General features: G+C 30.9%; 2 protein-coding genes across 4 annotated transcripts in view; one reads left to right on the plus strand and one right to left on the minus strand.

The window, feature by feature from the left end:
- Positions 1-16909, minus strand: part of bru3 (CUGBP Elav-like family member bruno 3) — a 731908-nt gene that overhangs the window by 480933 nt on the left and 234066 nt on the right. The window lies entirely within an intron of this gene.
- LOC148230699 (parkin coregulated gene protein homolog) lies at positions 2237-10477 on the plus strand. Its single transcript, XM_088194845.1, has 5 exons — positions 2237-2441; positions 5027-5302; positions 5365-5536; positions 5637-5786; positions 10066-10477. Exons 2-5 carry the CDS (start codon positions 5039-5041, stop codon positions 10218-10220), a joined length of 741 nt encoding a protein of 246 aa, XP_088050971.1. The 5' UTR covers positions 2237-2441; positions 5027-5038; the 3' UTR covers positions 10221-10477.

Here is a 16909-nt window from a genome sequence, read left to right on the forward strand (position 1 = left end):
AATTGTTGATACAAAATTAAATTTTAAAGAACATTGTAAATACATATTAAAAAAAATTAGTAGAAAAATAGGTTTATTATCTAGATTAAAAAATATATTAAATATATATACAAAAAAAAAAATTTACAATAGTATAATATTGCCCAATTTTAATAATTGTGCAACACTATTAAATATGTTAAATAAATTAGACAAACAAATGTTGCAAAAATTACAAAATAGGGCAATGAGAGTAATCTTAAATAAAAATAGATTAACTAATTGTAAAAGTATGATTGATAGATTAGAATGGTTAAATGTTCAAGAAATATTGAGTATGAATGTTTTAGTATTTATATATAAGTTGGAAAATAATATGTTACCAGAATATTTTAATAAGTATTTAATAAGAAATAAAGATGTACATAAATATAATAATAGAAATAGAGAAAATTTAAAGATAATTAAGTATAAGAAAACGAGTACGGCTAGGGGAATTATGTACGGAGGTTTTGATTTATATAATAGTCTTCCAAGAGAAATCCGAAACAGCAAAAATATAACGGGTTTCATAAATGGAATAAAAAACCACTTCGTACATATAGAAATAAATTATAATATTAAGTCTTTATTATTGTATATTTTTATTTTTTCTTTCTGTTATGTATTTTTTATATATTTTTTATATATGTTTACTAAATTTGTTAGATGTAAAGATTAGCTATTAAGCTAAATAAATTAATAAAATAAAATAAAATAAAATAAATAAATATGTAATTTTTTTTACTGTATAAATTCATCCTGACACAATTTTTATAGCACAAGTAGGGCAGTCATGAAAAATATGCTTTTAAGAATTGATGTTGCAGCTCTGCTTAAAGTAAAGAAAAATTTAACAAGTATTATAATAATTTTTCTTTATAGCGAGTTATAATTCTAGGCAATCTTGTACTATTTAATACATATATTTTCTCTTAAGGGTTGATTTACAGTGTCTTTGTTTAAGGTTTTGTGAGATTTAATTTAAAAAAATTTAATACTGATTCCGATTAGGTTATACGAATTTAGCGGAAAAATATTATGATGTTTATTTGAACGTTAATTTTGGTTTTAAACCAAGTCCTATATATATAGTATAAAAAATTACTAATAATGAACTAAAATTGGTTCATAGAGAATATTTAAATACATAAACCAAAATGATAAATCTGTATAGATACATATTAATCAGGTTTAAACTTTTGCCAAAATCTTTTAGATAGTGTTTTGGAAAAATTAAAAAAAAAATATATTATTTATCAAAAAAAATTAAAAAAAAAAAAGATTTAAAGTTTTAACCGTAAGTCATGCTTTGTCCATTAATAACTAAATAAGTATTTTATAAGTTATGTGTTGGTGTACATCTTAACTTCATATCCTAATATTTAAAAATAATTGTGTCCCAAAATTTACGATGGCAGAAATTTTACCAAGTAAACAATTAGAGCAAAATTACATTACATATAAATTTCATAAGAAATAAATTGGTAAAAACGGCAACTAAAAATATTTTTTAAATAGTAGGTGATTTATTAGATATTTGTGAATGTCAAAGATAGTTTAGAATGATAAATGACTTACATAATCAAGAATAATTCTGATTGAAAGAGACCAGAAAATGATGTACCGGCTGTAAAAATGAGTATAACACTATTTATTAGCTGGCCAAGAAACAAAAAAAGTCCAATTTGAATTTTTTAAATAATTTTCATTATAAAAACGACATTCATTTTGGGATTATCTAATATATGTGCAATCTGTATTTATATTATTTTTTTAATTTTGTTGGGTATACGATCGTAGTCTTACGATTTTAAATAACTATTAAATGTATATTTTATTGTTAAAATACATGCAATCTTTGATGCTTCGTAAACATTTTAAAAATCAACGCAAAAAATATGCGGAACGTCGTGATATTAAATTTTAAATGTCGGATAGGTCGACAGGGTATTAAGCTTTTCAATAGAAAAGTACGAAGAGCGCCTTGGCCCGTGATACATGGCGAGCCCTTTTACGGAAAGAGCGATATTGAAAATTTTTCAAATTTTATATTTCACACTCACAAACATAACAAATATCACATCATCCATATATAACACGAAAGCAATTCATTAAATTATATTCATATTTTATTTAATCATATACTACGTGGGCGTAATTCGCGACGCTATGGCCAAAAACTCGTCCTTTGAATTTCCCACGGCCATATTGAATCGATATGCGTCGTCGTCATGGCGACCATTATCTTGCAAAATAAACAATTTGAGGCGGACGTCGGTCGGCGTACCGCGTCCGCCATTTTTATCATATCGACAATAATCGTGACACGGCGTCGCTAAATTGGGCCACTCAGGGCACTGCCAGCACTCGCCACCGTTTTTCCAGAGCTTTTCCGAGCTTTCCACCCTTCGAGCTATAAGGTACCTGTTAAAAATTACGAAACAGTGTATATGCAGCAATATATACTTTTATAGAATATATACTTATTTTATTTAATATTATAATATGAAGTAGTATTATTTTTCTCAACGTAGTTTTATTTATACCCAGTACCATTCTGCGAATTCATCATAAAAAAACAACGACTTATTGATCAAACAAGCGAAATGTCAAATATCGATTTTCGTTTGTTTGAAAACACAATTTAATTCAAATCAAAGTCGAATCATTTATGTTAATATTCTATTAAATTATAATTTATCTTTAAATATTATATATTATATTTTGTTATTAAATGTATAAACTTTACTCTAATATAAATTAAAAAAATCAAAATAATATTAAAACAAATAGTTGAAATTCGTTTTTTTAGGAAATTTGATAAATAATATGTTGAATATGTTAATAGCATTATCTCAATTTAAATTTAAATTTAACCACGTTTTAACAACAAATTGCCCACTCGCAAGTCATAATGGTTGCGCTTTGTCACTATTTGCAATAATTAATACATTCTTAGAACAACCGCGTTACGTTCACTAAATAATTTATATAAATACCAATATGGATAGATTGTACATTTTATAAAAAATTTTCGACCTCTCTACCTTTGAATACTTTTTATTAAAAACACCTCTAATACATTAGAAAACAATTGCTATACCTATTCAAAATTTCAAACATTTGTACATAGTTTGTTTCTTCATATGATATAAATCGATTTTTAATATAAAAGGTAATAGCTTTACATGCATTTTTTATTTTAATATTTCGTTGTAAATTAACAGGCGTTCGCCCAATGCGTTAAAACAGGGTAAATTAAATTTTTTTATAATTTGATAATCAGTGACATCTATTTAATTAAATATAAATAAATTTTTATTTTTATTTATTATATGCCAATCTCCATCTGAGACCAGTTCTTATTATTAGAACTTTTTTATTATTAAAAACTTGAGTCTGTCACCAAAACTCAAACTAGCGACTACGCTAATCCAAGCTAAATAATAATAGTCCATTTACAATCAATTGCATGGTTGGGAAAATTACAACACTAGAAAATAATTCTATATAAATATTATTATTTTAACTAATAAACATTTTATTTTTTTACAATGATAAAATTACCAAATTTATATGTAAAAAATGATTTAAAATAGCCTAGAAAATGAATTATACAAAAATATATATTATTTGTTTATGATTGAGCCAAAACTATTTTAGAAAGCTTTATTTTTCAAAATTTTACTAGAACTTTGCATACAATAATATATGCAAAATCAAAGCATGATAATTAACACGTTTTATAATTATGTAATCAATGGTTTACAATATATCTCAATAATCTATGTTTTTGGGATATTTTAGTTAAATATATATTAGATACCCTTTATAAGATTTTCAGCTTAGCTTTATTTTAATGTTTATATTTTTCAAGTTTTAAATACCATTAGATTTATTATAAAGTTAGCAATAATAGTCACTTCAAATAGGCAAATATTTAAATGGTCCATATATTTTTTTATCTTTCGTTATAACCTGAGAGGCGTGAGCCCTAAGCTTCACAACGGAAAAAATGTCAGACATAATAAATACTTAGAGGTAACAACCACCAGACTTCAAGTTTAGAAATCTGTCATAAACAATAATATAAATTAATATGTATATTATAAATAACAGTTAATAATTGCAAATTTATAGCAAGGAATAGATTTTTAATATTAGCGCATTATACTAAACTGATTTACCGGAAAGCAATGGCATATTGCAAATGAAATATAAAAATATTAATTAAAAAGGCTTCAATTTCAAAATGGCATCACCCACTATTTTTGGTCTTCCTTGCTCGTCAGGATTGTATTACCTATATTAATTAGTATTGTTTTAGTGTGACGGTCAGTATAAATATCGTTTATGTACAGAAAATAATCTTAATTTAAAATAAAATACAGACCATTTAATATACCATAAATAGTTACAATTTAATATTTAGGTTGCCATATTTATTATTTATTGGTTTATAATATATAAATATCTTGTAATATTTATAATAAAAATATAAGGGACCAAAATACAATCTTTAAAGTAATCTTTTAATGTTTATCCACATATATCAATGGCCTTAATTGCAGTTTTTTTATTCATACTTTTTTATACTAAATATGACTTAACACATATTATTTCAAATACTAATAAAATCTCACATTTTATATTAAAAAGTAATTAAAAAAAATGTGTCTTAGAAAAATTTCACAATTTTATTTTTACACTATATTTGACTAAAAGAATAATTGTAAAATGTTGAAAAATAATTTATTCCTTACATTTTATTCAAGAAAATAGAGTGTACGTATAAATTAAAGTTAAATAAAGTTGATAAATAAGAACATGTAAAAGATTCTAATATTATTTATTTTTTATCAATAAATATTAAATACATAGTAATATATTCAACCTGTGTATTTGACCATGATAAAATGATTTATATGATATGTAGGTTTTAGGGGAAAAAAAATGATCTTAACAATTTTTGTGTTATTTATATTTAATTTATTTTTAAAACCAGGTACATATAGTCATGGTGAGAAAGGAAGACAACAAAGTCTGCGAACGCGTGTATAGAATAGAGCAAAGGCGAAAGCCATCAACGGCCAAAGTAAGAACCGTTCCCGCTTTCACCGTCCAAGCCTTGCAGAAAAACGTTAAAGTGTCGCCACCGCCAAGTTGTGGCATTTTCGATCCCAAACCTTACAGAGATTCGCATTTCAAAATAGCATATCTGAGAGGAGAGTTTCCTATTTCGATCGATTTTGACACGTTTGGCAGGCACATATGCTGGAAGGTTTGTGTAACACAATACTATATTTATTTATTATGTGTGTTGAATGTATATAAATATGGTAGGTACCGATCGAAAAGCTCGATTTCCACCACTATCTTCCGATGTTCTTTGACGGCTTAGTGGAATTGGATTTTCCCTGTAACTTTTTCGCTCAGGAGGGAATTAAGGATATGATACGTCACGGCGCCAGTAAAGTGTTGCCCGTAGTCCCACAACTCATAATACCCATTAAAAGTAAGTGATCTATTTTTTTTACTTTCGTACGTGTTTATTTTATATATGAGCGATGGAGTGATTTAGTGATAATGATTTATACTCGTTTGGGTCGTTTTAGATTCGCTGAACACCAAAAGGGAGGAGGTGATATGTAATGTTTTGAGAGCGATTCAGAATTTGGTGATATCGTGCGACAGAGTTGGAGAAGCTCTGGTGCCATTTTATAGACAAATTTTGCCCGTATTAAATCTTTTCAAGGATAAAAACTGTGAGTATCTTTTAATATTATTAGTATATTATGTCATTTTAATAACAGCACTAAAAGTCACACAATCTGAATTTTAAAAATAATTTCCTGTATAATAATTAAATCACATAATAATCAATTAAAAATTTCCTAATATTCTGGAAATAATAATATTCCTGAGGTGCTTCAACATACTCAATAATCCCGTTCAAAAACGTATGTTAAAATTACATGTACTCTACCAACATGCCGCTTTTTAAAATATACACTTTATTAGGCTTATTTAATATTAACTAAAAAGTATTTTTATACAAGATAGACTTGTGTGAACACATTACAAGTTTTTAAGCATTATTTTTAAAGTAGAAATTCAAGTGAAAGTAGCAAATTTACGTTTTTATTTTTTGTATTTTTTTTTCATAATATTTACATTGTATAGCAAACGACATTTTTTGTTATCTTATTGTAAATTTAATTTATCTAATATATTTATTGAATAATGTGGTATATTTAGGAAATTAAAAATAAAATGAGTATATCTGAAACCATATAACTTATTGATTCTATATTTTTTTCATATTTAAATGATTAAGTGTTCTTTCATCTTTAGGTTTAAATATAAAATACATACATACCATGTTTACCATTTTATATAATAATGCAGGTAATAAGAGTTCAATTTTTCCTAAATTTTTTGACGAAAGTATAAAAAACCTATGTCAAATATAATTATTAAGGTTGCAATTTAACTGTATTGTATAAAAATATACACGTATATGTCTCTGTTTACAAGCTTTCAATATATATTATTATATTATACAGAAGACAATTAACAACAAAATATTAATTACACTAAAAACAAGTATTATGTTATTAATATTCTAAGAATGTTTCTCGAACAATGTATTACTCAGAATTAATGTTATAATTATTGACAGCTATTCTGTTTTCTGCACGTGGGCTCATTTTCTCAGTATCTTGCTTTCTTATCACTCTCACGCATACATGAAATGTTTGACGAGTATATTATTATTTATATTTACGTTTTTTTCCCACGTGAACACGTAAGGACGAATAACAGCTTTGTTTGTATCAAAAATCTCGAATTTCAATCATCATAAATAATGCGCGACGCGTCAAAACTCGTTAGCGGCACACGGTGGCGGTCTGACGCGCCACGACATGTTATTCATTATTATTTTCACCTTTGGTGTGTGTCCTATAATATTATGTGAAAGGGTGAGTTTTATGGGGATGAACTACGCAGCTACCCACTAGTATTACAGACACTGTACACACATTACATTTTGAGACAGTTGTGTCGACGCGCGAGAATTGTTGTTTATGTCAAAGACGTGGAATTGTATATTTTTTATGAGTTCGTATATTTATGTATATTATTAAAAATTGTTAAACAATGTTTTAAAAGTAGCGTTTTTAGAAGTGCTTAGGTAACTGAGTTATTATAATTTGTTTGTGTTTTTATATATATATAAATATTTTCTTGTAATTTTTCCACGACATAAGTAGATAATGATTTGCTTTTTTTATTATCGTTAATTAGCTAATTTTAATTTACGCAAAAATGAAAAAAACATTTTTTCTAGTAACATAGCTTTTTACAATATCATTACATAATTATAGATAATTTTAAAACATTTATTTGGTCCAGATGGTTAGGTTAATTCGTTTAGATTAGGTTAAAGTTTGAACAGCAAATATACGTTTTACTACTAGCTATTATGTTTAATAAATATTTTTGGATATCATTTATTTTTATCAGAACCTATTAATATATTTATATTTTGCCAGTAAATATATATATATTTATCTAAAAAAATGTTTTTAAATATAAATTTATTAGAACTTAATAATAGTAAAAACTAAAAAAATAAATAGAATTTGTATTATTGGAAAAATAACATTATTACAATTTCGATATCAATATTTTATAAAAATAATTAAAAAAAAACTATCAATAAAGTAGGCTAAATAAAACTGACATAGTTATTATAATATAACAAAAAAATATTTGTAGAAAACACACTAAAATTTTAAGTAATAGATAGAATTCTTAAATTAATAATTTCGGCTAACTTAGAAAAAAACTTAGTTTGCAATTAATATGTAATACTCGTGACAGCATATTAATTATAAAAAACACAGTTTTAAGTGTTTTTTATCGTATTTTGTTAAAAAATAAAAATGTTTTAAATTGGATAATTCTGCAAAAAATATGTTTCAGTATATTTATTAACCACAAGACCCTGTAAAAACCTAATTAAATAAAATGTTTAAATTAAGTCTTTATTTAACATAGAATTTTACGTAATTTTTTCTTTGTAACAATTTTGAAGTATAACAGAAAAATGCTACTTTTATTTATAAAAATGTCTTTATTGTCATTTATTTCTAGGGCTTTAATACCATACTCGGTGCTATAATATGTTTATATCATGTACTCGAACCAACAAAGTATAACACTGGGAGAAAAATCATTGGACTTTATATTAAAAACCGTGATGTAACGCTGATCAAATAGTGTATTTATTAAAAGAGCGCCGTTACCGAGAACTTTGAAAAACATTCCCAGCTTTACACATTTGTGCGAAAAGCTGAACGCGGCTGGTTTCTCGTCTCCGAGTGGATATTGCATCGGGGAATGAGAGAGTGGGTCTTTGATGTGTTCATTAAAAATCGCAGAGGTGAAATAAAATGAAATAATATGCAAAGTCCATCGGCGGGGCTATCGACGGGAAAGGGGTGGATCGGCGAGGGTGGTTGGTAGCGATCGGCCGTAGGGGACGTCGTCGTGGAGCTTTTTGTCCGGCGTCGATAATAAAAGCGCGGACCGGCGCCCCTTTCGCAGTCGGACATTGAAAATATGGCGTATCGTATGTGCGAGGAGTTTTTAAAAAGTTAGCAAAAAACAAAACATTTGATTTATATTTTGTTTTCAGTTCAAAAAGTGTATCTATTTTAATACATTCTTTTGATTTCATGTGTTTAAATTTCAGAGTCATGTGACTAATTTTTTTATGTTATTATTATTATAAAAAAGAGTTGCATCTGTTAATATAGCTAAGTCAATGGCTTATAACATTTAAAAATATGGTTCAAATAAAATATAAATTACACCTTGGTAGTTTAGTGTGTTTCACTATTTTTATCAAGGCTGTATCACACCTATAACTTATTAAAAATACCTCGTACGGCCTTGTGTCTGAGAGCCGTCAAAGGGATGATATTATTGAGTGCCTTAGGCGCCAAACAGCCGTTTAATTACGATCTCGCTCCATCGAAAAGAATTCCTCGAGAAAAACATGTCGGCGGCTGTCGAGTCAAAGCTAACGACGACGAGCCCGCAAAGGGCGTCGTCTCGTGTTTGTAGCAAAAGTCGAACAGGGTGGCACTCTATTGTGCAGCCAGTGCTTCAGATCACTTAATAATTTATTCGATTGATTGCCGTTAAAGTGTCCATCGTTATTTTTATGCAGGAATAACGTATTTGAGGAAATTTAACGAGATGTTTCACTCGCTACCGGAATAAACAGTTAAATGTGTTAGAATTGAACCACATGAATTCTAGGAATAATATTTTTTTTTCCAATTAGGGCTGTCAATGTATATTGAATCTGTATACGGTTTTGAGAAGGCCTTTTTTTAGAATGTAGGTAGATGCTTTTGTTGGTGGATTATTTTCACACCTATGTGTTTGTCTTTTTTACAAACACGTTATTTAAATTAGGTTATAAATAAATTTAAAATAAATGCCATCATTGTGACCTTATATTCTTAAAACATAATTGAGGATCATTATTTATTATTAAATATTTATTTTACTATTTTCGTCATATACAAAAGCATTGTTAAAATTTTCACTACTATCTATTTAACTCTAAATAACATGGTTCATTGAATATCTAATTTTGTAAAAGTATGTTATTTGTTATTTATTACCTAAATATTTATACGGTTTCTACGCCAGTATTAAATTATCATATTAATAATACATAAAACTTTATTAGCGTTGCGCAGCTAATATAAGCACGTAGTAATTTGATACTTATATATTTGAGTAAAATACGCAATATTTAATAAGCACAACACAACCGTATCAGAACTGCGAATCCAATTTATATTTTAACTGTTTATGGCTTGTTTTAGACTGGATGTCGAATTTTGAATTGTTGTTCGTAAAACTTTGAAATATCACGTTATCTCGCTTTATTAGTTTTAGATTGGATTAGTTTGTAGAGCATGACTTTAATAATGAAATTTATGTTTATTAATTTTTTAGATGGAAATAATTCTGGCGAGGATGTGGATCGTTCGAAGAATTTGGGTGGGCTGATTGAGGAAACTTTACAAATACTGGAGCGCTACGGGGGAGAGGACGCTTTCATCAACATCAAATATATGGTACCCACTTACGAGTCTTGTGTTCATAACTAAATTGGAAAATTGTGGCCGATCATGATAGAGTTTTCCGCATCGGACCATCACCGGAGACTGCGCGTGGCGAAATTGCTTTTGTCGTATATGTATACATATATTACGTAGATTATGTTGATACATTCCTAGTTCTTTGCAAATTTTATGCACTAGCAGTATTCACCAAGTGAATTAAAATTACGCTTTTGGATTAGAAATTATATATGATTGTTATTATTGATCATGTAATAAGCACTAAATAAATTATTTCTGAATGTTCGCTGGAAGTTTTATTAGAATTGTTTTTGTTAATTCGCAAAACATTTAGTATTGTATATTTTAAATGATTCTTTCAATATATTACAATAATTGTACCAATTTGCTTCGTATAAGTAATACAAACTTATATAGATTTTTACGCCTTGGTTAATAAAAGTAACATTACTAAAAATTAAAATATTTTAAAATTAGTTTAAAATGATAGTAACTTGTCTAAGCAAAACCATTGTTTTGAGATACTAGTTACTTTGAAATTTACCTATATTTTCTAATTTTAATTAATCATTAAATTTGTAAAAAAAACAGACGGATGAAATATTTTATATTTTTTTATCCTCACGATTTTTATCAGTTTCTACTAGAATATTATAATTAAGGTGAGGACTATAATTAGATGATTTTGAAAGTTTTTTTTACAATTGTATGTTAATATGGTTTAACATATAGATAATATTAAAAAGTATTTTTATTATCTTTTCATATTTGGATATACTATTTTTTAACGATGATCGTGTGAAACAAATTGTAAATGTTCAGTAAAAAAGTTGAGTACCATTTCTACTGAATGTCGTCATATTAGTCATCATAGTTGAAAGCAATTTGGGTTACTTGTGAGTTTCTGAAGGTCTCGCGAAGTTATTTTCAAATTAATTGCATGGTAGATATCAATTCGCTAAGTATAAAAACTCATTTTCAAACGATAAAATACCTCTTTAAGAGTGGCGCAAGGGTTCAACTTGGGTCCATTGCTGTTTCAATTAGTGACATAGAAGCAAAATTTTTTTTTTTATAATATATGCCAATAACTTTTACATTTTTAATAGAGTGCAGTCAATTTTGATTTGCCTTGATCTGCAGAATAATCTCAATTATATACGAAAATGAGATTTATGTTTTAATTTAAATAAATAAATAATGCAAAAAAAAAAGTTAAGGCCTATAACAACGAAAAATTCACCATCAATAAATATTATTTTATTTCAAAATTATTTATTATTATACTTGATAATATAATATATTTTTAGTATAGTATGCGAATTATTGGTCTAAGCCGTATAACAATCTGAAAACCCTGTTTCAGAGAGTACTATCAAATCACATCACCAGGCAACGGGATTAACGCGATCCAGCATCCTGTGAGGTCTCAATAATTTCATCACTTCACAGTGGTGTCACTGTTCGGCGTAATGCCCTTCACAATGATCCCATTGTTCCTAATCTGATGGTAATGGTTACCCCCGTGTCCGTCCAAACGTGCACGTCCAGATTCATCAACGTCCTGGCTGAAAGCTCCGGATAGGTTTTGCATCCGATTTTAATGCGATGTGAAGCGTTACAAGAAAGTGGCCTTTTTCCGAGTAGCATCGATCCGCTAAGCTCCCGAAATGAATGCAGCTCGAAATTGCATTAATTTGCAATGAAGATAGAAATAAAATTTTCAATGCGAAATTTTATATGTGCATAGTACAAGTATTCTTTTGGTAAGTGTGCATATAATGTAATATAAAGGGTATTGGTCTGCTCGATTTGTTTCCAACTAACGAACGCTTCGATTCATGGATGTTCAATGTAAAAAGCTCAAGAGCTTCTTTGTATGCTTGCTCATTGAAAATATTATATTATCGAAATAATATACTAAAGTACCGGCAGTACTTTTAGTAAAGGTTCAAAAACATTTAAATGTTATAAATTTAATTGAATTATGATAGAAATCATAAACATTAAGATATTTTCTTATGAAGTTAGGTTCTTCGCGCGCCCTGCTCATTAAACAGTCAGTAATGTCTGTGCCCCAAATATTATGCTCCGTAAATCATCTTCAGTAGTATTTTGTATATGTGTTTAATAAATAAATTATTATTGTGTGCTATACATAATATAATAGCAATTCTTCAAATATTAAAAAAAATATTAATTTTGAAACTGCTTGATATGCATCTCCTCCAGCAAGTAAAGATCCTTACTGAAATATATTTTAATACGCTAGAAGCTTAAAACAATTTTTGCGTCATATTGTTAGTATATTATCTTTTACATTTATTTTTGATATGCTGTTGTTTTCATGACTTGTTGCATCTTGTACAATTTTATTTTTATGCGACGGTATATTTAACGATTTTTATTTGACACGCCTCTCATATATATCCAGTCACACATAACATATGCATATTTCTAGATTATAGTTTTAGCATAATAAGCAATGGCTTTAAGCGCACCATACTACCAATACATAATTAACTTAATTCGCTGCAAATTTAAATAGTAATTGATCAATATACATGGTGATAAGCGCCAGCGCGGATGGACCCGCGTGTAATTTTGATGAAATTTCACCATCGTCAAAATCGCATTTATGCACACATGTGCAGGTAAATATAGTTATGTAAACTCAATAATGTCATTGGATGATTGGTTTTGACCACACAATCACGGTGCCTTCTGTTGCCAGGAGATCGTCCGCCTACCAGCGCTTGATAGAAACCGAGAATATTATTATATAACGTACAATACACACATTTACTCTGTGTATGTATATAGCGCATGAATATGCTTAGCATTTATATTATAATACACACATACAGGATGAAATACGAATTATTATTCAAATTAAATTCAAATTGATTACGATCCAGAGGTCAAGGAAATAATGTCATCTCGATATTAATATCCCGCTATTTGCGCTTGGCATTACAATTATCCACCGTCAGGTAAATTAACATGTTGCGGACTTTGTGTTTGCGCAAAACCAGAGTTATATAAAGTGAATATTCAAGATAGAAAATCAATCATGATTGCTAATGTTTTGCTTATATATTATATTATAAATAGAAGTATATTTTGATCATCTATAAAGGTAAATTTATTACAAGTACCTATTAGGGAAAGATTAAACTTGCACATAAAAAAATTATCAATTAATAAATCAAGGTTTTGACAAAAATACATACTTAAACTTGATGAAAATAATTCATAGAAATAAAATTAAAATTCAGTTCAGTAAAATTTTAATATGAGAAATTATTTCATTCTTAAAGAGCAAAATTGTTCAAACTCAATAGAAATAACTCAAAAAAAAGTTAGCCAAACTCATAAATGGATTACTAGAAACTAAATTAAATTTAGACCCAGATGCTTGCTATATAATGTCTTTAGTTTTTCACAATCCATACAAAGATTCTTATAGTTATTCGTATACTTTTGAAATCTTAAAAAAAGTAAATAGTCACGATTTTAATATGAACTTGAAACCATTTAACCTAAATTTAATTTATTATAATAAAAAAAATACACTGAAACGAATTATTTTATGATTATATTAAATCATACAATATTGAATTAACTATTGTTAAAACATGTTTTTAAGTAATTGTACAGTAATCTAATATAAATGATTTTCTAGCATTGTATTGCCATTTTCATAAAATAATTATGTATATCAAATCGACGTGTTTAACTTTTTGTGCCAATACTGTCATATATTTGATTATGTTATAGATATGTAATTGTTGTTGAAACACAGGGCTGGTTTCACATTTATAATTGTCGGGTAAAAATTCTGTTTATTTTTTTAATTATGCGATTCTTAGTAATATATTACGAAATTAGTAATAAAAAAATTTGTTTTATTATATTTTCATGCTTATGACTAATGTTTTTTTCATTAAACGTTTATCTAAATACGATAATTAATTTTTAAAAATCATTGTATACAATACATGTTATTGGTTTAAAACATTTTTATGTTTTCAATGTAATATAATAAAAAATATAAATATTCAATAAAATGATGGTTACAATTTAAAGTAAAAAGATAAATAACTTATTAACAATTTATTTGGATGGTAATCTAAGTACATTTAGCTAAAGATATGGAACCATTAATATGTGTTCTTTTGCTTTTAAAGCAATATATGGTTTAGAATTTGGTACTTATATTCGAATTTAAAGTTATTTTGATCTTAGTCTCCAATACACGAGTTTAGTGGGTTAGTGTTGTGACGCTTAATATTTTTATAGTAGTTTCTGGTATAAATTGACAATGATTTTTTGTATTCGAAAGCTATTATGAAGTAGGAAAATATATGTTATTAAGCTTTATTTGGAATGAATTTTAAATTTACAAAACTCATAGTATTGCTGATGCTACGATGATAATGGAAGGTCCATGGGCCCACGCCCTCCTTCCACGGTCGCATCAGGCTCAGGAGTTTCGGCCCATGAGCGACCGGATGTACCTAGCCTGGCTTTCGCGCCTGCATACTGCGCATACAGGCGCTAGACCAGGCCTCCTTCCTAGGTCGTCACGTGAACGACCTGGACGGGTAGACCGTCGCGATTTATCTACTGATGGTCTCCGGCATCACTATCTTTTTTGGAGACGGAGGTTGGATAGGGGATGTGGGGGGAGGGAAGGTATGCGGGCAGTCGCGCTCCGCGTACCTGGGGTCTCTACGGGAGAGAAATGATTTTACGCATCCTGGAAAGAAAAATATTTATTTCATCAACTCATCCTTTGTGCTTGTTTTGTTTATTTCCTCTTTCTTATTTTTTTTTCCTGCTGCCTAGCTCACTCCGATGAGAGAAGAGAGCTCGCGGGTGGCCCTTAAGGGGCTAATAGGTGGTCCTATTGAGGACGGACGTCTGTGCGGGCGCCATATGCGGCGCAGTATCTCTCGAACGCCAGAAGATTTCCCTTCGTGGCCACGAGATGTCTGTGTTGTGGAGGGCCATCGCCCTCGATTTCGAGGTTGGAGTGTAGGACTGCTCTCTCCTCGTCCATCATTGGGCAGTCCCATAGTATGTGTTCGGACGTCTGTAGTTCGTGGCCGCAGGGGCAGTCGGAGCGATCTCTTAAACAAAAACGTTCATGATAGGCCCGGAAAGCTCCGTGGCCGGTCATGAACTGTGAGGTGTGGAATCCACAACGGAACCACCTGAGCTCGAGTCTCCCTGAGATCAGGGGGAGGAACTTTTTGGTCAGTAGTCCCGTTGCGGACTCGTTCCAGCGTTTTTGCCACTCTTCTAGCACCGCAGCGCGAGTGACGCGCCGGATAGTCATCAGAGCGGCACTTGGGCTAGGCTCTCCCACTGGAGGGAAGAGCCTCTTGCCCGCTATTGAGGCCGAGCGGCCTCTTCCGAGGTGGTGGACCGCGGCTCTCATCTGGGCAGTTAAATCGATGGGTTCGACGCCGGCCATCACGCACATTGCCGAAATCGGAGCTGTATTGTAGGACGACGTGAGGAGCCTCAGCGGCGACGTCTGAGTTCTCAGCAGGATGGTGTTCGGTAGTCCGCGGGAAGATCTTTCGGCCCACGCACTTGCCGCGTACGTGATTATCGAGACGAAAATGGCTTTGTACATTATCACCTTCGCCCTGAAGTTAAGGCCCCAGTGTTTTCCGCCTAGGCGATGCAGCCTGCACATTGCATTTCTACTTTTCATTCCTGCCATTCTCAGGTGAACGCATGGGTCAAAGTTCCTGGATATTATCATCCCCAGATAGCGGGCTTTTAGTTCGAATTTAATTTTGTGTCCGTTCATGCATATTTGGGGGGGTCTCTTTGGGTCCAAGGATCCTCTCAGCAGCACAGCTTGTGTCTTGTGGGGGGCAAAAGAGAGTTTATTCTCCTTGCCCCAGGCGAGCAGGGTAGACAGTGCTGTCTCGGTCTTAATTTCTAGGCCGGTTCGGCTATCGGCGCTCACTAAGAGCAACAGATCGTCGGCGTACGCAATGAGGTCGCAGTGGTGGGGCAGAGGGGTCTCCAGGACGTCGTCGAACTGGACATTCCACAGCATCGGTCCGAGGACCGAGCCCTGCGGGCATCCTCTCTCTAGGGTCTTCCAGACTAGGCTTCCGCCTGCGTCGATCACCACTCGTCTATCCTTAAAGTAAGACGAGATAGTTTTGGTGAGGTCGGAAGGGACTCCTCGCTTCCTCAGCTTGTCGATTATTCCGGGCCACCAGGCGTGATCAAAAGCTCCCGATATATCCAGAAGTACTCCTACCACATGCTTGCCGGGAAGGGTGTCGACTGTCGTTTTGGCGTATTGTAACGCGTCGTCTGTGCTTTTTCCTGGGCGAAAGCCGAACTGTCTGCTTGACAGTGGTTTATTCATTCTGAAGTGGCTCTCAAGTCTCTCCACCAGCAGTTTTTCGAACAGCTTGCCTATCGCCGGGAGAAGGGTGATCGGTCTGTACGCCTTAGGCTCGTTCTTGTTTTTACTCCCCGGCTTCGCCAGTATTATCATCTTACCGGGCTTCCAGCAGCCCGGAAAGATGCCTTTTGAAATAAGATCGTTGAAGACGATCTCGAAAATCGGGGCCGCGGTCGGCCACGCCTTTCGGATGAGGTCGCTCGTTATGCAATCCAGCCCGGGGCTAGACCTGGCGCTACGATGATAAGATGGGTCTCATTATATTCTTGTATAT

This window comes from Plectrocnemia conspersa, unplaced genomic scaffold, assembly GCF_051122295.1.
Source record: "Plectrocnemia conspersa isolate PC_06_02 unplaced genomic scaffold, ASM5112229v1 ptg000010l, whole genome shotgun sequence".
Lineage (NCBI taxonomy): Eukaryota > Metazoa > Arthropoda > Insecta > Trichoptera > Polycentropodidae > Plectrocnemia > Plectrocnemia conspersa.

Bases quoted from the DNA above. Each gene is read 5' to 3' on its own strand.
- LOC148230699 (XM_088194845.1), top strand. From the start codon at position 5,039: ATGGTGAGAAAGGAAGACAACAAAGTCTGCGAACGCGTGTATAGAATA. The intron at 5,303-5,364 runs GTTTGTGTAACA...TAAATATGGTAG, and splicing joins GCAGGCACATATGCTGGAAG to GTACCGATCGAAAAGCTCGA. The intron at 5,787-10,065 runs GTGAGTATCTTT...TTAATTTTTTAG, and splicing joins TCTTTTCAAGGATAAAAACT to ATGGAAATAATTCTGGCGAG.